This window comes from Urocampus carinirostris, chromosome 12 (assembly GCF_059441175.1).
Source record: "Urocampus carinirostris isolate Australia breed hairy pipefish chromosome 12, RoL_Ucar_1.0, whole genome shotgun sequence".
Classification (NCBI taxonomy): Eukaryota; Metazoa; Chordata; class Actinopteri; order Syngnathiformes; family Syngnathidae; genus Urocampus; species Urocampus carinirostris.
In genome coordinates, this window is record NC_142360.1 from 34,480,226 (window position 1) to 34,506,593 (window position 26,368).

Genomic DNA, 26,368 nt, shown 5'->3' on the forward strand with positions numbered 1-26,368 from the left:
ACGTATCATTATTGAACGTGATGGCTGCAAGAGAACTTAGGTGAGCTATGCGGCTTTATATTTTCCCGGTATCTTGTTTGAGAACGATCTTGATGTTTCTGTGATGAGTCTATTTTTAAACTAAATTTCAAAGTGTTTATTGTCATATGCACAGTAAAGAACCCCCGTTTCCCTGCACAATAAAATTATTACTTTGCTGTCCACACAGTTGCCAGCAAAAAATAAAATGGAAACTAAGAAATGTTTGGCATTACTTGAATCCCAAGACTTTAACCTTCCGAATGATATCTGGAACGATGCATTTGAGTGATTGGTGACATCAGACACTGTTTCCGTACATGTCTGAGACACGTATTTGCTTCTTTGCAAGCTTTGGGAATGTTAAGGGGGTAATAAGTTTGACTGAACTATCTGACTGTTTTGTCGACGTTCCCATTGTAGCGCCTTATAATCCGGTGCGCCTTATGTATGGAAATTATAGGACCAAAAACTATTTTTGAGGGGTGCGCCCTATAACCCGGTGCGCCTTATAGTGCGGAAAATACGGTAAGTGAACCGTCACATTTAATATTTTTTATACATACAGTTTATACGTATGTATTTATATATTCATACAACTGTACATCATCCTAGCCCTTAACATTTATGAGAGTCGATGAGTGAGCAGACTCGACAAAAAAGCGGGACACAGAACTAAGGCCATGCGTGCTTTTAATTTGAAAAATGGAAATGACATAGCCTCTTCATGTGATCAGTAGGGGTCGCTAAAGGGGTAATGGGGATGACCTGCGTCTCTGGGAACAGACTTGCCGTCCACCTGAAAAACAAAAACAGGACTGGAGATTTTTTTTTTCTTTCTAACCCCAAAATATTTCCTTAAAAGGTTTGTAACTTTGGAACAGAAAATGAAGTAAAAATAGAAACCGCTGACTCAGTCAACCAATCAAAAATCATTATACTACGACCCAGTTCTTGTAAGCTATTTTCAGAACGGGTCCAGGCACCCCACCTCTCTTTAGGGGGCCCACGGGTACCACGTTGGAGACCCTTGTTTTATTACATGCTTTGGCGACACCACGTGGACCGATTAAAAACTGCAGGTTATTGCTTGACTAAAAAGCATCTTTTTTTCTTATACTTCTCCCAACATCGTCCCGTGAGCCAGATTTAGTCCGTTAGCGGGCATGATCCAGCCCACGAGCCTCAGTTTGGTTTAGTTTTTAAGGGAAACCAACAAAGGCACAGGAAATAAAAGCCACTTACCTGGATGACTGGCAGGATGTAACGCCAGTTTTTGTTGAGTGCTGTCACGCTGGTCATCTCCTCCGCAGACAGCGTGAAATCGAAAACCTGCAAAAATGGTCGGTGCGTTATGGATGACGGTTTTTTAGTCTAGATATTCTTTTGTGATATTGTTAGTTTTTGCAACGTACCTGCAGGTTTTCTTTTATACGCGATGGTGTGACGCTCTTGGGGACTGTGACCACGCCGCGCTGCGTCTGCCACCTGCGCAGAGTAGAATCAAACTCGGGTACCGCCAGTTTTGCACTTTTTTGTGATTTATTGTTTTAAGTGTCTGCTTCTATCTTCGGTGTTTTCGTCCCATTTGACAGTGAAGGCTTTTATATATTTTTGACTATAAAGGATTTTGTACGATCAAATACAAATTACATTTAAATGCAAAAGATATTCACTGGCTGAGCTGTGGGGCGAGGTCATTGTAACCTAGTAAAGAATGATGTTTACAGAAAACAGCAGGAACTGGGACAAGGGCTGACGCAAAAGGAGGCTCTGTGGCGCATTTCGGGGCAGCACGGCGGCGCAGTGGTTAGCCCGTGTGCGGCACAATTCTAAGGTCTTGGGAACCTCCTGTGTGGGTTCAAATCCAGCTACCAGACTTCCTGTTTGTATGTTCTCGCCGTGCTTGCGTGGGTTTCCTCCGGGCACTCCGGTTTCCTCCCACATTCCAAAGACATGCATTTCAGGTGTATTGGCCGGTCCAAATTGTCCCTAGGTGTGAATGAGCGAGCGAGTTGTCTCTCCTGGTGTGCCCTGCGATTGGCTGGCAACCAGTTCAGGGTGTCCCCTGCCCACTGCCCGATGATGGCAGTGGGCATGGGCTCCAGCACCCCCGCGACCCTACTGAGGATAAGCGGTGCAGCTAATGAGATGCGATGAGACATTTTATTTCGGAGCCATATATGTCTCCTGACTAATATGGTGTAATGATAGTCTGCAGTTTGGAATAATCCGGGGTCTGTGCAGCCCTTTGAGACTCTTTATGATTAAGGGCTATAGAAATAAACATGACTTGACTTTAAAACAAGGTGCAAGCAGGGCGCTTTGTAAAAAATGTCACAGAATACTGCAAATGAAGATACGAATTTGCTACTGTTAGCTGCTCCTGCTACGGGAAACCACTTTGTCCCCTAAAAGTAACAATGCCCACCTGAGGAGAATCTGAGCAGGTGACTTTTGGTATTTCTGTGCCAGCGCGGCCACGGTAGGCTCCTCCATCAGCGTCGGCTCGTCGGGGCGTTTCCAAGCGCGGTCGGGCGAGCCTAGGGGGCTGTAGGCCGTCATCTGCACGCCCAGATGCTGGCAGTGCGTCAGCAACTCTGACTGCGCCAAGTATGGGTGGCTTTCCACCTGCCGGGCAGAAAAAAACCATCATCAGGTCCCTGAAAAGCTGTGTTGAGACAGTGAAGGGCATCACCTGCAGGACGGCGGGCTTGACGCGGGCAGAGGCCATGACATCATCCAGTTGGCGCTTGTTGAAATTGGATAGGCCGATGGAGCGCACCAATCCTTTGTCCAACATCTTCTCCATAGTGCCCCAAGTCACTCGGTAGTCCACCACGTCGTAAATAAGCGAGCCGCCCTCGGAGCGGGGGAAGGTCTCTTCCCCCCGCCTGTGCACCAAAAAATACAAATGAAAAAAGGGCCAAAATGTTTTTCTCAAATTCCACCCTGCTCAAAAATAAATCGAGAGTCGTACGCCTTTTTTGTGGCCAAATTTAATTAATTACTCCAGCACCATTGAAAGAAAAAAAAATCGGTGTGAATCATGTATTTGGCGGAGCCACACAATTTATCAGCAATATAGCTATGCTGTTTTTAATCTTGCATATGCATTTAACGACATGAAATTTAGATTTAGAGTAAATCACGAATATATCTGGACAATACAGTATGTCATACCTGTCAACCAGTACGTTTTTGCCGTACAAAGTATGTTTATTATGCATTTAAAGACGTGTACGACGTACAAGAAAATCTGTACGGAAATACGCAAATTTGTCAATTATGGGTACCATCCGGTATACACAGACTATCACGAAACGGCAAATCAATCGAGTCAAACGAGTTTGCCGCGGTAGCCTCTATCTCTGTATCATTTTTTTTCGTTGCAAACGAAGCGAGCGGTTTGACGCTACTGTGCGCATGCGTCTGCTGCCTGGGGATTTCCCATCATGCATCATTCCGTGGTAGTTGTGTAGTGAAAGAAGTCCGTCTCTTTTTACAGAACGGGCTTTTTCGGCTCAGCTCATTAAAGAGAGCCGGCTCTCAAACGGCTCATTTACTTGGATGCATTCTATTACAAATTATTATGTTGTATAAAGAAGTTAAGAAAAAAAAGAAGGATAAAAGGAGAAAATGAAAAAAGACAGGTTTGTGGTTATCCCTTTAATCAGTATATTACCGACAATAATTTAATGCAGAAAATGAATTCATAATTTAAATAAGATAATGTATTATTCTACTTAATTATATTTGCATGTATTTTTTCCTTCTACAGTGAACATCCAAGCTACTTAATTTTCGAACTTTTTTGATAATAAACCTCATTCATATCGAGCAACTCAGGATCTCACAACAAAATGTTTATATATATATATATATATATATATATATATATATATATATATATATGTATGTGATAACAAAAACACATGTACAATATTATATGTTAAACTACATGAATAAACACATTTGGAAAAAAATGGTGTAAGATTATTTTATGTTTTGTAAGGGAAAATACGACAGTTTGTAAAGGCATGGAGCCATGGAGGTTGACAGGTATGGTATCTGTGTAAATATTCTTGAGACAAATCTCCCCCCATATACTGTAGGTGTTGGGTAAAAATGACAGTAATGTGTATTCCCATTATAATTTACCACTGGGAAACGCAACCATATTTTTTTGGATGGCCCATAATAAATGTCCACAGTTGATATGTCACATTAGGTTTTGGATCGGGGAATGGTGTCATAATAGTCTGTGGTTTGTAATAGTCTGTGCAGCCCTTTGAGACTCTTTGATTAAGGACTATACAAATAAACATGACTTGACCTGGAATTTATTTATTTGAAATTCTAAAATAAAAATGCATCATGTTATTACTATGTTATTAAATATAAGGTTAAAGAGACTCAGCTTACCAATAAAAAAATCATTTTACTTGAAAATCACAATAACCCAGCATTAGTGAGCTATTTTCAGGAAAAGTCCTTAGGGGGCACCCTGGTGCTTAAAACACTGAAATAAAACTAAAAATATAAATTCTAATAAAGAAAATGCTATGAAGACTGCTAAAAAATGACATACAGTCTGCAAAATGTAAAAAAAAAATAATAACTTTTTGCCCACCACAATTTACATTCAACTGGCGCACTTTTGCATATTTTATGATTATTATTTTTTCTATTTTGGTTTTAATTGATGTTTTCATTATTACTTGTCATTTTTAAAATTGAATATTAAATTGTTGTAGACATTTTTCAGTCATTTCAATATAGACTTTTTTATTCCCGTTTTATTTATTTTATGTCTTCCTGTTCTGGGGTTAAGAAAAGTTGGCCCTTTTTTTAGAACACTATTGCTGTTCCTTTTTTTGTTTGTTTTACCCGGAAAAAGTGTTCCTTTCCACAAATTCCGAGACGTCATGGAATTTTGCTAAAATGTCTTAATTTGGGTTGATTGAATGATGGCCGGTCCTCCTCCCTGCCATCTTGCCGAAACCCCTCCTCCTCCTCGTTTCTGAGCTCTGAACTGTGACACGAAGAGCATGCTGGGAGCACATTTGCTGGGGTTGCTAGGCAGATATTAAGCGATTGCCAGTTTTCTCAACATGTATTCTTATGTTTTAAAGGAGGGCTGAATGACATTTTTGTCTGTTTTGCCGCCCATGTGGATTTGGCGAGTGTTTGGGGGCGTGTCCTACCTGAAGGAGTAGGGCCAGTGAATGAGGAAAAGGTCAAGGTAGTCTAACTGAAGGTCCCGGAGGGTCCGCATGAGGGCGGGCTCTACGTCTTCAGGGTGATGGTGCGTGTTCCACAGTTTGGAGGTCACAAAGACGTCTTGGCGCCGCGGGCCCTGCATAAAAACACAACTGCTGTCGAAAAGTCAAGTCCCATTTCTTTGTCGAAGCCAGGGGTTGGCAACCCAAAATGTTGAAATAGCCGTATCGGACCAAAGTAACCCAAATGGGTCTGGAGCTGCAAAATATTAAAAGCCTTAGATAAGCCTTATAGTCTATGCAATACATGCTGAATGCATGCGTGACTACTCAGTTGTAGGATACAGACTCAAGATCAGGGTTGGGTAGGGTTACTTTAACTGGATTACTTTCAATTAGTTTTGGATTACTTTAGTTTCTTTTGTCTTTGATTAGCATATTTGGTATTGGAGTAATCCAAAAGTAATTGAAAGTACCGGTAATCCAGTTAAAGTAACCCTACCCAACCCTGCTCAAGATTGACTTCATTACAATATTAACGAATTACAGTATGTTTTATTACTTTGATAAAATTAAAGAGATGCAATAAATACATAGGGTAGCACGGCGACGCAGTGGTTAGCGCGTGTGCGGCACTGTTCTGAGGTCATGAGATCGGACCTCCTGTGTGGAGCTTGCATGTTCTCCCCGTGCTTGTGTGGGTTTCCTCCGGGCGCTCCGGTTTCCTCCCACATTACAAAAACATGTATGTCAGGTTGATTAGCCGGACCTAATTGTCCCTGGGTGTGAATGAGCGAGTGAGCTGTCTGTCTCTGTGTGCCCTGCCACTGGCTTGCAACCAGTCCAGGGTGTCCCCTGCCCACTGCCCGAAAATAGCTGGGATGGGCTCCAGCACCTCCGCGACCCTACTGAGGATAAGCGGTGCAGATAATGGATGGATAATAAATACATCCTATTTTTCATGTCATTTTTATTTTGAGGATTAAAAAAATAAATGGAACATGCATAACGTGCAGCTTATCTGGCCAACAAAAAAAAGTGTAATAAAACGCGGCTTGCATTTATAAAAATTAAACTGTAGCATTTTGAAAAGGTTGATAAAAACAAATGAATACAGTTTAAGTTTGATTATCCGTGCAAATGTCAAACAATTCAGTGTGTGGGTAAAACGCAGCAGCATCCTCTTATCTCTCTTTTGATACCAAATCAGTGCAGCCATCCTCGGGCCTGAGCAACAAAACACAATAATCCCTGAATGTCATTCCAATTATCCATCCATTATCTTTTGGAACCTACTCATGTATCATCAGGCAGGGGGAACCCTGAACTGGTTGCCAACTAGTCACCAATTAACCTGACACGCATGTTTTTTGAATGTGGGAGGAACCGGAGTGCCCAGAGGAAACCCACGCAAGCACGGGGAGAACATGCAAACTCTTCACAGGAAGCCTGGTAGCTAGATTTGAACCCAAGAACTCAGAAACATGCCGCAGATGCACTAACCACTCAGCTGCCATGCCGCACCGTTTCAATTATATACAAACAAATATAGCTACTCAATCACTAAATAAATAAGTGCCTTTGACAGAATTGTGTTCTTATCAGTTTAATGTGTTTAAATTAGGGGTGTAGGGAAATGCTGAGTTAAATTGTCACGCTGTGCTTTTAAGGGGTAAAGCTTGGGCCCACACAGCTCGGCTCTAACAGAGGGGTAAGGAGAGAAAGAGGAAAACAAGTGAAGTTTTGCATTGCATCTAAGTTCTCCAGGCAGGAGTTCAAGCCTGAGAGCCACAACTTCACGCCCTAACATATGACGTTGTTGCGTTTGAGGCGACAACCTGTATCCCGTCTTTTTACCACCTGATACAATTGAGAGCAAAACAGAAGATATATATTTCCTTCCCCATCTTTTTCAATTTGAAAACATATTTGGAAAAGCTTTTTTTAAATGCTTTTCACGCTGAAAAAAATAGTTTTTAAAAAAAATGCCCGCTACAAGGTCAAATGAAAAAAATATTTTGGACGCTCTTATAAAAAAGATAAAATGGGAGCTAGATAGCATGCAAAATATGCACTAAGCTAGCTAGATAGCTTGCTAAGTAGCTAGAAATATAGGAACATAGTTAGGTACAAAGCTAAAACGGTAACCAGATAGCCCGCTATAAAAAGCCTGCACATTTTTTGCTCATTTCCTTTATAAAACCCATAAATTGGAATTTAGTTAGTTGTATTTCCTGTAAAATATACCAAAGTAAAAAGATGAATAAATACATTTGTTTAATACTGAATACATTTTCATTCAACACTGTGGACCATAATATCTTACTGGAATGGTTGGAAAAATGGATTGGTCTCTCAGGAACTGTCCTCTTCTGGTTCAGATCCTACCTCTCAGCTAGGACGCACTGTGTTAAATATGGTGAAATGACATCTGAGCCCTTTAGTGTTACCTGTGGTGTTCCACAGGGTTTAGTACTTGGCCCCCTTCTTTTCAGCATTTACATGCTTCTATATTTGAAAAAGCGCAAAGGAGCTGCATGCAGCTCCAGAGCCACAGGTTGCCGACCCCTGGTGTAAGCCATCATCCCATGAAATTTCAAAGAGCTGCAAAAGTTCTGGTATCTCACAAGCTCCTCACCTGGGGCAAGGCGAAGGCCTCAGCCAGCCCTTGTCCGATCTCGGCCTCGTTGCCGTAGACGGCAGCGCAATCGATGTGGCGGTAGCCGGCGGCCAGCGCGCATTTGATTGCGTCTTTCACCTAAAAAAAAAACAACCTGTCAACATGTATGTTTTCGCCGTACAAAGTACGTTTATTATACATTTTAAGACGTGTACAACGTACAAGAAAATCTGTACGGGAAAACGCAAATTTGTCAATTGTGGGTACCGTCCGCTATACACCGACTATCAAGAAACTGCAAATCAATCAAGTCAAACGAGTTCGCCGCTGTAGCCTCTATCTCGGTATCGTTCTTTTTCGTTTGCGGACGAAGCGCGCGGTTTGATGCTACTGTGCGCATGCATCTGCCGCCTCTGATTTTGTGTGGTAGTTATGTAGTGAAAGGAAGTCCGTCTCTTTTTAGAGAACCGGCTTTTTCGGCTCAACTCATTAAAGAGAGCCGGCTCTCAAACGGCTCACTTGCTTTGATGCATTATATTACGAATCATTATTGTTGTATAAAGAAATTAAGAAAAAAAGGAAGTATAAAAGGAGAAAATGAAAAAAGACAGGTTTATGGTTATCCCTTTTAATCAGTATATTACCAACAATAATTTAATGCAGAAAATGAATAATTTGAATTAGAAAATGTATTATTCTACTTAATTATATTTGCATGTATTTTTTCCTTCTACAGTGAACGTCCAAGCTACTTAGTTTATAATAAACCTCACTCATGTCGAGCAACTCAGTATCTAACAATTAACAATATATATGATATAACGAAACACATGTACAATATAACATGTTAAACTACATAAATAAACACGTTTGAAAAAAAAATTATGGCGTAAGATTATTTTGTATTTTGTAAGGGAAAATACAACATTTTGTAAGGGCATGGAGACATGGAGGTTGACAGGTAAGAAAACATCATCACTTCCTATAGTCTTTTCCAATAAGTTTTTTCAAGCCTTATCTAAGTATCAAAGCCTCATTTTACAGCTGGTATTTATCTCCGTCATTTGAATTATTATATTTCAAAAGGGACACTTTGTAATATATGACCTGAAGGATTTTATATTTTATTTATTTGACTATAAGGGATTTTACACTATTTTATACAAGTTACATTTATTGAATGCTTTGAAGATTTTTCACAGAGAAGGCTTAAGGTCAATGACAGGTTGCGCTGATGTTTTGTTTAGTTCTGTTGATAACAGAGGTCTGACGCAGGTGGTAGGCGATGTTTAGAGAACAAAGTCCTGATGACGTGGAAGCGCGCGGGGATGTTTTGACCGGTCCAGACGAGGTGGCGACGAGGTGGAGCCCACGAGACGTGGGCAGACGTGGGCAGAAGAACTTCAGAAGTTCCAGACTAATTCGACTAATTCGATGGAATTCACTTAGTTAATTTACTTTAAGAAAATAAATCTGCCCCCGTGTGGAAATGCCGGTCTCTTGCCCATATTTTCCCGAAAAGAAAAGAGCGTGCATTGTTGGGTGAATGAAGGTTATGTTTGGTAAATGGAGTCAAATAACTAATTCGAATAATTTGGTAAACGATACATTTTGTAATATTAAATCCTAACAGACCCCATGATGGCACTGTATTGTGCCATGCAACCGAAAACAAAAGCTACAAATTGCGTTAGCTTGAAATCAAAAGATTGGTGATTTGTCATTCAAGATGAATGTGTACATCGCCAGGAATCAGTAATTCTTACTATTTTATTATGGCGTGTTGGATAAAATTGGCCCCATGTTGGCATCGACATGAGAACTTTAATAAAGAAAGATTCAAGTCAGACTTCAGGTTAGAATGACAGGCTTCTAGGGGTTGCTGCTATCACAGATTTACCGTAAATTCCGGACTATAAGCCGCTACTTTTTTCCCAAACGTTCAACCCTGCGGCTTATTCAGTGATGCGGCCAATTTATGTCATTTTTCTAACGACCGCCAGCGGCGCTAGAGTACAAAAGGTAAGATTTGGACCGGTGGAATATATGCACCAAGGAAGACTGACACTTCTTGGCTTGTGCATAAATTAAATTAGCGTAAACATACCCTCATCATCTCATTTCATTAGCTGTACCGCTTATCCTTATTAGGGTCGCGGGGACCCTCATCATGCAAAATGCAAAAAGAAAGGCACATGACGCAGCTTTCAAGCTAAAAGCAATCGAGCAGTCCGATAAAGAAGGAGCGAGCGTGTTGCCAGCGTGTTTTGGAATAAGGGAGCGTGGGACGACGTCTATATGACGAAGTTTCTTTCCGACACTGAGGAAGACGACTTTGATGGCTTCACTTCTAAGGAGGAAGATGAGGACGGTTTACAGTGATTTTTACAAGTACGGTATGTTTTTTTACCAGACCCACTTACTGTGTTGCGAGCGTGTTGCTACCATTAACTGCCCATTGTTTATTTGCTGTTAATAGTGTCAATAAAATTGTTCAAACCAAAAAAAAAAAACTATTAACTGCCCTGTCACAGCCAACCGTTTGGGATGAAAGTTATATTATTATTATAATTATTATTAAAGCTTTGAAAACCTTCTCGGTGTACCGTCTTTCTTTGTAAATATGAGTGTTTTACCACACTAATATGCATTTGCAACTGTATATTTTTGTAATGTATTTATTTCAGACACTTATTCTGATACGTTTTGCACGGGCGAATCAAAAAGAAGGGGCGAAAAAAATGCGGGCTGACGGGAAGCGGGGACCGGTAAAGGTAAGTGTTTGTGGATGCGGCAGACAATAGTGGATATATATTCTTCCCACCCTTACCTTTGGAAATATACACTTTTTTCCTTGGATTACTTTCAACGGGATCCGGACTCTGCAGGTCTGCATCAAACCTTAAGTCCCGGTATCATTTTCCGTTCATTTTGCCGGCTGTGATTTTTGGACTGTGTACTTTAATGAAGGACATTTAGTTTCAATCGCGGGACTTAAAGTCAGGTTTGGGTTAATTTTGTGTTTGTGTTACACTTTTTAATGTGGGCGCATGCGGCTTATATACAGGTGCGGCTTGTGTAAGTACAAAATCGGTTTTCCTCCTAAAATGTGGTGGGTGCGCTCTATATTCCGGAATTTACGGTCATTTGTTTTGGGAGTAACTCGGTAACCTGAAAACCTCATAAGTAGAGACGCATTTTGAATGGAAATGCACTAATCTGTTCCAAGCCCTGCAAAAGTACGATATTTTTTAAGGAATTATAAAAAAGCATCAGAACATGAATAAAATGCGAGTTAAAATTAGATTACCGCACAATTAACATCGAACAAAAGGCACATAATGTTAAAAAAATAAAGGATAAAGGAAACAATACAAATCTTCATTTACCTACTTGCTTCGCATTTCCTAAAAAACTGATCCAATGACGTCTGCGTTTTCCGGCTTTTGACATTCGATCGGAAGTGCGGGACACAGATATCATAATAAACGATAGCCCATCTTGTCAACACTTTTTCCGTTTAATTTCTTTCCACAAATTCCGAGACGTCATGGAATCTTGCTAAAATGTCTTAATTTGGGTTGATTGAATGATGGCCGATCCTCCTCCCTCCCATCTTGCCAAAACCCCTCCTCCTCCTCGTCTCTGAGCTCTGAACTGTGACACGAAGAGCATGCTGGGAGCACATTTGCTAGGGTTGCTAGGCAGGTATTAAGCGATTGCTAGTTTGCTTACGTTTGGGAAACTCCGGGCGCCGCTAATAGCAACGCATAAAGTGTTGTATTTTGGACTTTGTAACAAAAGGCAATATTTTCCTGTTCAGGTACTTCGTAACCTGAAACTTTAGTATGTGGAGAAATTCGTAAGTGGAGGTACCACTGTACTTGGACCCCAGCACCAAATAGTTTTTTTGGTGTTGCGTACAACGCTTTAAACCTGCCAAAGATTCTAACTCACATCTTGTTGAAATGTTTTAATGACTTAAGCTTGAATATGTAGTGTTTAGTGATTATTTATCAACCAAGGTGTGTTTGTTTTTGCCAAATGAGTCATTAATCGTCAAATCAATGAACCGCAAATTAATAAATATGAAGCTCTTTCAAAACTATGAGACTGATCATCGTTTAATAATTCATCTTCAGCGTCCTCTTCTGGCTCATCTGCAGTTTCTGGAATCGGCACTCGAAATTTCTGAAAACTACTTCAGTGTTCATTTTACCGCTGAAAAGTGATGAGTCCCGGGGACTCGCATGCTCAAAAATCTATGGGTCCCAATAGAAATCTATCGGTCCCCAAAATTTAGTGCACTCCATCCCCTTACAAACTGTCGTATTTTCCCTTACAAAATTAAAAAAATATCTTTTTTTTTTTAAACATGTTTATTTATGTAGTTTAACATGTTATATTGTACATGTGTTTCCTTATAACATATATATTGTTAATGAACATTTTGTTGTGAGACACTGAGTTGCTCGACATGAATGAGGTGTATTATAAAAAAAGTTCAAAAATGAAGTCGCTTGGACGTTCACTGTAGAAGGACAAAAAACATGCAAATATAATTAAGTAGAATAATGCATTTTCTTATTCAAATTATGAATTCATTTTCTGCATTAAATTATTGTTGGTAATATACTGATTAAAGGGATAACCAATAACCTGTCTTTTTTTCATTTTCTCCTTTTATACTTCCTTTTTTCTTAACTTCTTTATACAACATAATCATTCGTAATATAATGCATCTAAGCAAGTGAGCCGTTTGAGAGCCGGCTCTTTGATGAGTTGAGCCGAAAAAGCCGGTTCTCTAAAAAGAGACGGACTTTCACTACACAACTCGAACTCGAGATCGCGTGCAGACGAAAACTCGACCCGCGAGACCAAAACAACAATGGCAGATTAGCCTGACGAAAAGTTTGGAATGCGGTAAATCTTTGTTAAAATATGATAATGACAATTTCATGTCAAAAAAAGTTGCGTCCCGGGGACGCACGTTGATTTGACACGATGCGTCCCCAGCAAAAATAATGCGTCTAGGACGCAGGGACGCGGCAAACGAGAACACTGCTACATGTTCCTAAAAACTAAATAAAAGCGCTACACTCATTTGCATAGGCCCCCCCCTCTTCTCACCTGTCCCGGCGAGCTTTTCCAGGTGCCCAGGCCGATGAGCGGCATCTTGTGGCCCGTGCGCAGTATGGCGAATTCGCTCATCACCTGGTGGCAGGGAGAAAAAAAATTACAAGCCTCACCATCATCTGCCACACTTTTGCAATAGAAAATAAAATATTCTTTCTTAAATGCTCAATAAATCCATCCATCCATTATCTGCACCGTTTATCCTCAGTAGGGTCGCGGGGGTGCTGGAGCCCATCCCAGCTATCTCCGGGCAGTGGGCAGGGGACACCCTCAACTGTATGCCAGCAAATCACAGGGCACAGAGACAACCAACTAACTCGAAAACAAATATGGACAATTTGGACCGGCCAATTAACCTGACATGCATCTTTTTGGAATGTGGGAGGAAAAACCGGAGTGCCCGGAGGAAACCCACGCAAGCACGGGGAGAACATGCAAAACTCCACACTGGAGGTTCAATCTCAAAACTCTCAAAGTGAACAAAATGCACCTTATTACTTTTTGAATGAAAAGAAAAGGAAAAACAGCAAAGAAAAAAAGAAAAGGAAAAAGTACAAGAAAAGGAAAATTGAAAAAAAGAAATAGGACACAAAGTAAAGCTGAAGGAGAAAGGAAAAGAAAAAGAAAAACCATGAAAGATGATAAAAAATGAAAAGAAAAAGGATAAAAATTCATTTTTTTTTTCGTTTTTGTCTTTTAATTTCTTTCTTTTCTAACTTTCTTTTTTTCTTCTTTTCCTTTTTCCCTGTTTTTCTTTCTACTCCCCTAGTTTTCTTTTCATTCCCATTTTCGTTTTTACTCTTTTTGTATTTCTTTCTCCCTATTTATATATATATATATATATATATATATATATTCCTTTTACAGTGGAACCTCGGTTCTCGACCATAATCCGTTCCAGAACCCTGTTCGAAGACCGATTTGTTCGATCACCAAAATCATTTTTCCCATTAAAAATAATGTAAATCGTTTTAATCCGTTCTAACACCCTGAATGTTTACCTTGAATGTTTAACGTAAACATAAAGCTAACCCAGGCTAATCGTACGTCCGCGTTATCGTAATCTTCCGTACGAAAGATAACGCTTACATGAACGTGTAAAAATAAAAAAATCAGGTCGTTTACACGTCATTTAGCACCCGGGTCTCCACAACAAGTGGTGAGCGGTTCATTGGAAAGGGGGCTCCGTTCCAACACCCTGAATGTTTACCTTGAATGTTTAACCCAGGCTAATCGTACATTCGCGTTTTTGTAATCTTCCGTACGAAGGATTACGCTAACTTCAACGTGTAAAAATAAAAAAAAAGGGCTAAAACACTTGGTACAGCTATATTAAAAGCGAAAGCAAAACGAAGCACGTCCGCATGCAATAACAGTTGGTCACGAAATGAAATGATCTGCAATTATAGTGCTTTTCAAGTCAATGACTTCCCAAAGCACTTTACAATGTGCTCCACATTTCCCAATAGCGGCCTTGCAGCCATGTAAGGCGCTCACCTGCTTATTGGAGGTATTAGGGGTTCAGTGTCTTACCCAAGGACACTTCGACATGTAACACGGACGAGCCGGGATTCGAACTGGGATCCCTTGATCCCAAGACGAGCGCCCTACCTCCTGAGCTACTGCCGCCCAGAGCGATCTACACCCGTACGCCGCTCAGCATCGCACCCTAGCGTACGCACTCACGCATTACCGGCGTTCGAACTCCGATTTTTTTGACCGAACAGCGAAGCAAGAATTTCTCGAAATTTTTGGTCGGACTCCGATTTGTTCGAACTGAGAGGCGTTCGAAAACCGAGGTTCCACTGTATATATGTATATATTCATGCCTCTGAGCTCCAAACTCGCAGCGCTCCGCCAATAAGCATCTTCTGCATCTTGTGGACTATTTGAATATGTGTTCTGTCTTAGATCTCGTGGAATATATTAAAGCACAGACCTGTATTTCCTCCTCCGCACTCAGCATTGTTGCAATACTGTACCGGGAAAACCTTTACTTCCGATCCGACAAATTTTCTGGTGTGACGAAGTCGAACGGCACCGGAGGAGAAAACGTTGCCATGGCAATGCATTCGACTCTTCAAATATATCCGTTTAAAATATTCAGTTTCTCTTCTCTCTTACTATCAAACTGGTTTGGCAATTTCTGACAGTTATGTTTTCGTAAACATCAGAATAGTTTGGAAACTACAGATAATATTTAGAGACGCACTTTTTGGGATCCTAACTCTGTTTACTATCGTTTTTTCCACACTCACATGCGCAAATCAAACAAGCATCACTACCCATGACGATTAACACTAGTCAAGTGGGCATTGTTACTTTGTGGGGACAAAGTGGTACCCAGTATTTCCCGTAGCAGGAGCAGCTAACTGTAGCAAATTCGTATCTTCGTTTGCAGCATTCCGTGACATTTTTTACAAAAGCGCTCTGCTTGCACCTTGTTTTAAAGTCAAGTTGTGTTTATTTGTATTGCCCTTAATCACAAAGAGTCTCAAAGGACTGCACAGACCACAGATTATTGCAAACCACGGACTAGTATTACACCATCCCCTGATCTAAAACTTACATGAGGGCAAGGAAAACTCAAAAACCTCAACATGAGGAAAATAAAGAAACCTTGAGAAGGGACCACACGTGAAGTAATCCCCCTTCCAGGATGACCAGGCTGCAATGGATGTTGTAAGAACAAATAATACACAGCTATTGTCAACATAAAATATAGGTTATTCATATGGTACAGAATAAAAGTGTGTTTTAAGCCTAGATTTAAATAGTTCCTCCGAGGCTGCAGATCGAATATCAGGGGGAAGAGCATTCCACAGCACAGGGGCCCGAATGGAGACTATTGAAATAGAAATATGGGCATTCCTTGCAATTTGTGCCTATATTTACTCATTTCATGACTAAATAATCACAAAGTGCCTCCAAATAATTGGAATGTCAATAGGCTAAAACAATTTCGCATAAAAATATATTTAAATTAATAAGAAATTATGTAAATAGCAAAATAATTATACATTTTTACAATCGATGGCATTCTTTACGCCACAGAAGGATACAAAAACCGGAAGTCATGCTGACTTTCGTTTTTGTCCCAAAAGTCAGCAAACGGAAGGAAAAAAAACGATAACACAATCAAGGTGACGAAACATTTTAACAAGTTCAACAAGGAAGGGTTTTCTTTTTGATTTTTGATTTGATTTTTTTAAAGTATATAAGAAAATTTGAGATAAAAGTCAAGCTCGTGACGTCATTGGTGAAAAAAAATCTCACCTATAGAGTGATTGATGGCGAGCAGAAAAACAGGAAAGGAGGTGAGTGAGCGTGGGAAAGTCACGTGACTCACGTGAGATTTTCCTTGGCGGAGGTTGTGCAGCTTTCTTTATCTTCCGTTGCGCAACAACTTGAGCGTCTCGACGTTTTTTCAGTGTCGGCACGAGACGCGGAGCTACTTCCGCTTTCAAACCAGGACACGCCTTATCCGGTCAAGACCCATCAAAATAAGAGATTTTCGAGTCCTGAATAGTGAGAGCCTTCTATAAGGGCTTTCTCAACTCAAATGTGTAAATCAGGGGTGTCAAACGTGCGGCCCGGGTGCCAGATCAGGCCTGCTAAGGGATTGAATCCGGCCCGCGAGACAACGCTCAGAGAAGCGCAAGAGAAAAACGAGCAGGTTGAAATATGTCCACTTGATGTTGCCAAAGCCAGGTGCCTCTCACAAAGACGGTGGACTTGTATTTCTCTCTCTCTCTCTCTCTCTCTCTCTCTCTCTCTCTCTCTCTCTCTCTCTCTCTCGCTCTTTTTCCCCTCCCTTTTTCTCTCTCGCTGTCTCTCTCTTTCACCTTCTGTGTCTCTCTTTTTCTCTTTCTTTGTTTCTCTTTGTCTCTTTCTCTCTCTCTTTGTCTTTTTACCTTATTTTGCTCTCTCTTCCATTTTTCCTTCTCTCTCTCTTGTCTCTTTCTCTCTCTCTCTTGCTTTCCCATTCTCTCCTTCTCCCATTATCTCTTTCTCTCCATTTTTCCTCTCCTTCTCTTTTTTTTTTCTCTTTGCATATCTTTCTTTCTCTCTCTTTCTTTCCCCCTCTCTCATTATTTGTCTTTATCTCTTGTTTCTCACGTTTCACGTTCTCTCTCTCCATTTCTCTCTTTGTCCTACCCTCTTTTTCTCTCCTTCACTTTGTCTTATTTCTTTCTCTCTTTCTTTCTCTCTAATCTACTAGTCCGGCCCCCGAGAGAATGTTTGTTCTATCCTGTGGCCCCCGAGGTAAATTGAGTTCCACACCCCTGGTGTAAATCCTCTCAGACAAATTTCAAAATAAAGTGCTGTTTAAAAACCTTTTCTCGACAATAGGAATATTAAATCAGCTTCGTTTGTTAAATATCTTTGAAATGAGATGTTTGGGTACTATTTTTGGAGTGACGATTGGATAGGTTAAGGAATGATGAAAAAAGGAAAAGAAATGGTGTGGTGAGAGCTTTCTGAAATGGTTGATGAAAATGTTCTGAGATGTTTTGGACATATTGAAAGAATGGATGAAGGCCGTTTGACTAGGAGAGCATGTAGTGCAGAAGTAGTGGGAAATCGATAAGAGTAGGGCCAAAATATGGTTGGGTGGATGGAGCGAAACATGCTTTGGATGTGAAGTCGCCTATTTAAATGGATGCAAGAGTGTATGCTAGGGATGGATGTGAATGGCGAAGGATAGTTGAGAATGACTGATATTGACTCATATGATGCAGTAGGGGTAAACCAGTGTATGCGGTCAAGCCTAACCTGCTGATGAAGGGTTGTATGGCACAGGAACTCACCCCTGTTGTGCTGTGGGCTTAATGTTCCGTGTCCGGTTGGGAAGAGCAAAGGGGAATGAAAATTTGGTAAATGTGTGTTGACTCTAGCCACCTTCCTGGGCAGGGGTCCTTGAATACAAATCTTAAAGGTCCACAATTGGTTTATTTTAATCAAGCATTGGTCCATTTATTATGACAGTCAGGTGCAAGGCATGACCATACTTTATTCACTTCAAAAGCTATTGCTTTATTAAGTAAGCGATAATAGTATATTAGTACTTCTAACTAAATAAAGCCCATTGAGGGTAATACGAGTTTACACAGAATGTTGTGGCTTTATGATTGCCATTCAGAACCAATAATACTCGAACCAGAAAATCTATAGTTTTTAAATGTGGCACGTCATTAGTTTGGAAAGATGAAAGCCATCATCAGCAAATCTATTTTACAGCTGCAACTGCATTTCTCGTTGTGCACTTGAAATTGAGAGTATCTTTCCAGCTGGTGATCCCAAGAGCCAAGAAGTGTTCCGCTGGTTCGAGAGCGTTCTCCATCCGGGCATCGGTGCTGTGGAATGCTCTTCCCAGAGATCCGTTCTGCAACCTCAGTGGAAATGTTTAAATCCAAGCTTAAGCGTCACTTCTACTCTATAGCATATGAACAACCTATACTTTTCTTGGACAATATTTCTGTATTATTTGTGATTGCAACATCCTTTGATGTCTGGCAATCCTGAAAGGGGGATGCTACATGTGCGGTCCCTTCAAGGTTCCTTCATTTTCCTCATGTTGAGGTTTTTGAGTTTTTCCTTGCCCTCATGTTGGTTCCAGATCAGAGGATGGTGTAATAGTCTGTGATAATCTGTGAAGCCCTTTGAGACTCTTTGTGATTAAGGGATATACAAATAAAATGACTTGACATGCAAATTAATTTCTTTCTGGGGCCCCCTAGGTGCATACTGGCATTTACTTTAAAAGTGATGTTTTACCTTCAAATTGATTGTACTTGAAGGAAAAAAAATTAAAAATAAAAATAAAAAAATAAAAAAATCACAAAAAACACTTCCACAAGAGCAAACGTTTAATTTTGGTGACAAGTGTTGCAAAACAAAATTTCTTGCTTCAACCTTTGATCTCCTCTTCTTCCTGCTTGAAATGTGCCAGCTGCCCCACCACCTCCACTGGGTAAGGGCAAATGGGCAGGACGGCTGGGTGAGGTCGTCCCTGCCCCAGCTTGACCAGCTGCCGCAGGCAGGACTTCATCTCGGGACTATCATGGAATAACTTGGCACAGGTAGGCTCTGGCACACCAGCTGTCAGCTGCTTCCGATCCTGCAGGGACCCGAAAGCACCGTGGGGGATGTCACCATTGCTGCAAGCTTGTTTTGTGGTCCACTTACCTTGGGGGGGTACATCTCACACTCCAGTGTCAAACCCGCCTTCTTGTTGCTGTAAAGGGTCACTGTGCAAAAGGCGTGATGCTGCAAATGAAAACAAGCATATCATTGCAGCATTGAAGCTCACAGCTTGTTGAAGGTGCAAAAGGCATTAGTGTCTCAGCAGTGGGTTAGCATTAGCATCGAGGCAACTTGATATACAGTCGTACGCAAAACTTTGGGCACCCCTGACCATTTAAAATTTTCCTTTATAAATCATTCTACTAAGAATTCATGCAGAGGAACAAGTACAATGTTCTGGAATGGCCATCTCAGTCCCCAGACCTGAATATTATTGGAAATCTGCAGTGTGATTTGAAGCAGACTGTCCATGCTCTGAAACCATCAAACCTGACTGAAGTGGAGAGGTTTTGTAAAGAATGGTCAAAAATACCTTCACCCAGAACCTCATTGGAAGCCTGCTGGTGCTCAGAGCCAGGACTAAACAGGGTGAAGCTGCGTTTCAGTTCCATGCAGCTAAACTCTGGAATAGTCTTCCTGATGACGTCGGACAGGCGTCTACTCTGACAATGTTTAAGTCCAGGCTGAAAACAGCTCTGTTCAACTGTGCATACAACTGAAAGGGTTCTATCTGCACTTTTACCTTATTTTAATTCATTGATTTTATTATGTTTTATCTGTGGTTTTAACCTCTGCCATTTCTGTAAAGCACTTTGAATTGCAGGCAGCACGGCGGAGCAGTGGTTAGCGCTTGTGCGGCACAGTTCATGTCATGGGAACCTGTCGTGGGTGAAATGACTTTGAATTGCCTTGTGCTATACAAATAAACTTGCCATGCCTTGCCTAGAGGCTGTTATTTCTGCAAAAGGAGGATCTACTTAATATTGATGTAATTTTTCTGTTGGGGTGCCCAAATTTAGGCACCTTCCTACTTTTATTTCAGCAATTATTGCACATGTTCTGTAAATCCTATAAACTTAATTTCACTTCTCAGATATCACTTGGTCTATTTGATATATTTAACTGAAATTGCTGAACTGAACAACCGATGATTTATAAAGGAAAATCTTGAAAATGATCAGGGGTGCCCAATTTTTTGCATACGACTGTATTTAGCATTAACGTCAAGGCTCCCTTACAGAAGGAAAACAGAATTACCAGTTATACTCATTCACAGCAGGAAATTAGTATTCGAACATTAACATCAATGCCAACTCATGGTGCAACCATTAGCATTAAGATAGAGGGCAACTCAAGGCAGGACTGTTAGTCATTGCATTGAGGCTAGCTCATAGCCGGAAAGTTAGCATTTTCATTAAGCTTACTCAAAGCATACTGTTAGAATTAGCACAAGGGCTAACTCCTAGCCTAAAATTTAGCATCGACATTGAAGCACACTCAGTATGACTTAGCATTTGCATTGCGGTCAACTCCGAGCTTGTAAGCATCAAGGCTTCCTTTCAGCAGGAAAGTTAGTACAAGTATCAATGCTAACCACCTCTTGTTGCAGGTAAAACTGGACGGTTAGCGTTTTCATTTAAGCCAACTCACGGCACGTTGTGGGCAAAGCGGCACACATGGCACCAGAGTATTGCGGGCATCCCTGGGGCAGTCCGTCTCCACCAGTGCCACCTGCAAGCGTATGACGCGAACCTTCCAGGGAACAGTCTACAAAATACAAACGCTTGTTTTGAGAGGAGAGGGGGAAAAAGAAATCAGGGAAAAGGGGATAATAGAAAAATAAAAACTAAAAAAGGTGGTGCTGCCCCACCCAAGTGACGGCACGCGCCACCTCCAGCAGCGTCATGAAGGGCCCGTGTCGGCCCTCGCGGTTAAACTTTATGGTAGCCGCGTGCGCTGCAGCCACCACCACTGCATCGCCCAGTGCCAACATGCCCGGGCACTGGGGGCACGTAGCAGGAAGTTCAGCCTTGCTCAGTTCTGCAAAGACAGCATTATATAGGCCACGGTTAGTCTTTTTTTGGTACTTTTCAGCCATAAAAATAAACATGTAAAGTAACATTTTGTTCTGGAATGAAAAAGCCATTTAAATAAAAAAAAAAAACTATTCATTTACCTTGGTCATATCCCTCAAGAGGGGTGAGCGACGGCAAGACACACACATACAAATTACAAAAATAAAAGGGAAATAAGTAGCAAAAAAAAAATTACAAAAATGTTTGGACCATGGCTAACCCAAATGCCCAAAAACCCAAACAAGTCAGGCACCTCGGCACCAAAGTTGGTGATGCTTTCGTCCCTCCAGATGAAACAAGACACAAGTAAGCGGCCATGTCACTCGGGTCAGGGTGACACACTCTTTTCAACAGCAGGGCCTGTCAGCCTTCACTGGTTTACCCCTGCCGCATCATACAGGTGCCTTGCCCATCTCTTAGAACACGCTCAAACATCCCACTAACCTTTTACAACACCTATAGATAAAAAAATTAAAAAAAATTAAAAATTGAATAAAAAAACAAGCAAATCAGCAAATAAAAAAAAAAACTCAAAAAGGGTAAAAACTCGGGAAAATACACAAAAATTAGAAAAAGGAAAATCTTGCTCTTGGAAAATAAAATGTAATTGCACAAAGGGCTGTTGTGAATATGACATTCGTCTAATGGCGAATATGGTCTTTTTGACCTCGTTTTACTGTGTGCCAGTCTCTTTTCAAAGCCTAAGAACCGAAGCAATTTGTTGTTAGCTGCAGTCCCTTTAAATGTGTTAAAATCTTAAAACTTGAAGTGAAACGAAGACCTATATCTGCTCTATTCACCTAAGTGTGTGTGTTGAAATTTGAGTATTTTTTCCCCGTCTGCACTTCATTTTTGCACGCAATTACTAAAAAGTTGAGTAAAAGACCTTACGACCCGTTACCTCAACTGTGCATTGTTCCTCAAAAGGTTTTAACCAAACAGGCTGAAATGTCACTGTAGCAGTTTTACCAAAAGGATTAGAATGTTAAGTTGCTGTTAATAGAGTCAATAAAATTGTTCAAATAAAAAAAAATAATTTGATTATTTCTTGACAATTACATTTCCCTTATGTTGTACAGTATTCGCAATATCAAGCTCATATTGAGTTCATGGTGTCCCCTGCCCGATGATTGCTGGGATGGGCTCCAGCACCCCCGCGACCCTACTGAGGATAAGTGGTGCAGCTAATGAGATGAGATTATATTATCATATCATATAATTATAACCTTTATCTTTATTTTCTTTTATCCTCACTGTTAAATGTGAACTGGAGTGCCAAGTCCTATTTCGTTGTCACAATATGTTCAACCCATTTTGTAACGATGACAATAAAAGGTATATTCTGTATCATAACAGTAGCAAATAATGCACATGGGGGGGGAAATGACAAATGTATACATTATATACTGTACATTTTTTGTGTGACAATTGTCTTCAGAAATTCCTGATCATGACAGCTATATATGTATATATATATATATATAAAAAAAACAAAAAACACACGTAATATGGCCTAATAAAAAGGTTAAGAACGAGTAATAGATTTAAAACAAGGGTAAAATTTGCTCCAAGAGGTGAAAGGGTTTTTTTTGAGCACTTTGGGGCTTCTGTAACAACCTGGTCTGGTGACGCAATCCCGTTTGGTGACGGTGGCCGCGCCCCACGTGACCCACAGCTTGACGTCACAAATGGCCACCACGCCCTGAAAACAAAGTCAAGTCAAGTTATGTTTATTTTTATAGCCCTTAATCACAAAGAGTTAAAGGGCTGCACAGACCACAGATTATTGCAAACCAAAGACTATGATTACACCATCCCTTGATCTAAAACCTACATGAGGGCAAATAATACACAGATATTGTCAACATAAAATATAGGTTATTCATATTCTATAGAATAGAAGTGTGTTTTAAGCTTCGATTTCAATTCAAAATACATGAATAAAATAAACAGTTTTTTAAAAAAACAGTCGTAAAACGCATACCTGAAAAACACTAAAAACAAAATATTTAAAAATATATAAAAATTTAATACAGTAAATGTTTTACCTTTTATATACACACTCAACAAATTCAACCTCCATACCCTTACAAACTGTCATATTTTCCCTTACAAAATAATCTTACACCATATTTTTTTCCCAAACGTGTTTATGTAGTTTAACATATACATATACATATATACATATATACATATATACATATATATACATATACATATACATATACACATATATACACATATATATATATATATATATATATTGTTAATTAACATTTTGTTGTGAGAAACTGAGTTGCTCGACATGAATGAGGTTTATTATAAAAAAAAAAAGTTTAAAAATTAAGTAGCTTGGATGTTCATTGTAGGAGGAAAAAATACATGCAAGTATAATTAACTAGAATTTTCTTATTCAAATTATGAATTCATTTTCTGCATTAAATTATTGTTGGTAATATACTGGTTAAAGGGATAACCAAAAACCTTCTCATTTTCTCCTTTTATACTTCCTTTTCTTCTTAACTTCTTTATACAACATAATAATTCATAATATAATGCATCAAAGTAAGTGAGCTGTTTGAGAGCCGGCTTTCTTTAATGAGTTGAGCCGAAAAAGCCGGTTCTCTAAAAAGTGACGGACTTCCTATCACTATACAACTCGAACTCATTTGACTTGATTGATTTGCCGATTCGTGATAGTCTGTGTATACCGGATGGTACCCATAATTTACAAATTCGCGTTTTTTCTGTACAGATTATCTTGTACGTTGTACACGTCTTAAAATGCATAATAAACGTACTTTGTACGGCAAAAACGTACAGGATGACAGGTATTAAAACACCCATCGATCAATCACAAGGGTAAACGACGCGTCTCGAAGGGAGCTGGCAGTCGATTGAATTATGAAACTAAGCTGATGCTGCATGTGCAGTTGGTCATGTTTAATGCACAGGGTTGGGTAGGGTTACTTTAACAGGATTACTGTCAATTACTTTTGGATTACTCCAATACCAAATATGCCAATAAAAGACAAAAGAAACTAAATATGAATCAAATGATGACTCACAACACGTGGTAAGCTTTCTCTCCTGGCTTTGATCTCCGGCAAAACTGACATCAAATGCGACAAACAAAATGAAAATAAATCCAAACAGCTTGCCAAAATCATTTTTGCCGTTCCATGTATTCCGTTACTCCCCAAGCCTGTACAAAATTTAGTCATTTTATTCATATTTAGTTTCTTTTGTCTTTTATTAGCATATTTGGTATTGGAGTAATCCAAAAGTAATTGAAAGTAATCCAGTTAAAGTAACCCTACCCAACCCTGTTAACGCACATTAAGTGTTATGCAAATTTTGCTTCCCCTGCCCCCATTTTTAAAGAATAATATGCCGACCCGTTCGTCCCGTTCGAACGTGGGACATTGATCCACAGGCTTCGGGTTGCTGAAGTGACATTTGGTCTGCAACAGCGACACCTGCAGGTCTAGATGGCATCCGCCGGGCACCTGCGTATACAAAAGAGGTAAATCAAAGGAGGGGTGGGTTGAAAGAGGAAGCTATGGCGATTTGGACCTTCTTCTGGCTGCTTCCGAGAACTTCATGGAGCTTGAACTTGTATCCCAGCTTCTGCTTGCGGTTAACGTGTTCCACGACGAGTTTCGTGGCCTCCTGGGTTCGGTCCTCCTCGCAGGTCATCGGGGGAGGGGGTTCCTTTGTAAGAACCGCTGAGACAAAAACAAGCAGAACCGCCCACAGAACCGACAACATGCTTGCCAGAAAAAGCCGCAAAATGCAAACCGGTACGGATGGCCTTTAAATACCTGTTGATGAGTGGGGGCGGGGCCTACACCCATCGTCAATTAGTCACCATGACAACAGCCCGGATTAAAAAAACGGAAACAGGAAGTCGAAAAGTGGGAGATTATTTAAAATAGAAAAGATTAATAATTTATTGCTTGACAATAAGAAAACTACAAGTAAAAAAAATACTCTTCGGCCTCATAGATTTAATATAAAAAAATGGAAAAATTGATAGCATACCTGTCATTCATGCCCTTACAAACTGTCGTATTTTCCCTTTCAAAATACAAAATAATCTTACACCATATTTGTTCTTCAAACTTGTTTATTTATGTAGTTAAACATGTTATATTGTACATGTGTTCCCTTATATCATATATATTGTTAATTAACATTTTGTTGTGAGATCCTGAGTTGCTCGACATGAATAAGGTTTATTATAGAAAAAAAAGTTCAAAAATGAAGTAGCTGGGACGTTCACTGTAGAAGGAAAAATACATGCAAATATAATTCAGTAGAATAATACATTTTCTTATTCAAATTATGAATTCATTTTCTGCATTAAATTATTGTTGGTAATATAGTGATTAAAGGGATAACCACAAACCTGTCTTTTTTCATTTTCTCCTTTTATAATTCCTTTTTTTCTTAACTTCTTTATACAACATAATAATTTGTATTATAATGCATCAAAGCAAGTGAGCCGTTTGAGAGCCGGTTCTCTTTAAAAGTTGAGCCGAAAAAGCCGGTTCTTCAAAAAGAGACGGACTTTCTTTCACTACATCAAACCGCTCGCTTCGTTTGCAACGGAAAAAACGATACCGAGATAGCGGCTACCGCGGTGAACTTGTTTGACTTGATTAATTTGCCGTTTTGTGATAGTCGTGTATACCGGATGGTACCTATCATTGACAAATTTGCCTTTTTCCGTACAGATTTTCTCGTACGTCGTACACGTCTTAAAATGCTTAATAAACGTACTTTGTACGTCAAAACCGTACAGGTTCACAGGTATGTGATAGCAAGGAAAAAAAGTTAGCATTAGCATCAAAGCTGGTGTGGGAAAAAATGCTTGATTTTTCGGGTCCTCCTTTGTTTTCGGGGGGCTTTATTTCACTGTTTAAAATATAAACAGTTCAATGTTATTATTGCAATGATTAAAAAAATACCTATTCCTCTAAACATTGCTGGATTGTTTATCAATTTATCAACACATAGCCCGTTTTTTGTCATTTTTCCAAGACTGGAAATTCAAAATTCTAATAAAAAAGTTTAAAAAAGGGAAACATTTATTTTTTATGGACAACTGGGCATTTTTCTTCCCTACGTATTCTGGTCATTTTTAACTTGACAACAGAGACAATTCGATTGTATTTTAGTTCTTTAAGAACAGCAAGAAATAACCA

The 26,368-nt window shown here is 39.9% G+C and overlaps 2 protein-coding genes across 3 annotated transcripts; both read right to left on the reverse strand.

Moving 5' to 3' along the window:
• Window positions 1-694: 694 nt before the first annotated feature.
• On the reverse strand, window positions 695-16,476 carry akr1a1b (aldo-keto reductase family 1, member A1b (aldehyde reductase)). Of its 2 annotated transcripts, none has more exons than XM_088348981.1 (9): window positions 16,346-16,476; window positions 12,991-13,074; window positions 7,879-7,998; window positions 5,226-5,377; window positions 2,717-2,912; window positions 2,450-2,649; window positions 1,434-1,506; window positions 1,264-1,350; window positions 695-817 (listed from the first exon to the last, which is right to left on the reverse strand). In XM_088348981.1, the coding sequence occupies exons 2-9, from the start codon at window positions 13,069-13,071 to the stop codon at window positions 752-754; spliced, it is 975 nt and encodes a 324-aa protein (XP_088205107.1). In that variant the 5' UTR covers window positions 13,072-13,074; window positions 16,346-16,476; the 3' UTR covers window positions 695-751. The 2 variants fall into 2 exon arrangements, with proteins under 2 accessions (XP_088205107.1, XP_088205106.1); XM_088348980.1 differs by having other exon boundaries at window positions 16,273-16,476.
• A 2,372-nt stretch (window positions 16,477-18,848) lies between these two features.
• LOC148355692 (alpha-2-HS-glycoprotein-like) lies at window positions 18,849-24,953 on the reverse strand. Its single transcript, XM_088349737.1, has 7 exons — window positions 24,735-24,953; window positions 24,557-24,667; window positions 22,776-22,860; window positions 20,954-21,123; window positions 20,734-20,850; window positions 19,186-19,266; window positions 18,849-19,117 (listed from the first exon to the last, which is right to left on the reverse strand). Exons 1-7 carry the CDS (start codon window positions 24,927-24,929, stop codon window positions 18,908-18,910), a joined length of 969 nt encoding a protein of 322 aa, XP_088205863.1. The 5' UTR covers window positions 24,930-24,953; the 3' UTR covers window positions 18,849-18,907.
• Window positions 24,954-26,368: the final 1,415 nt, after the last annotated feature.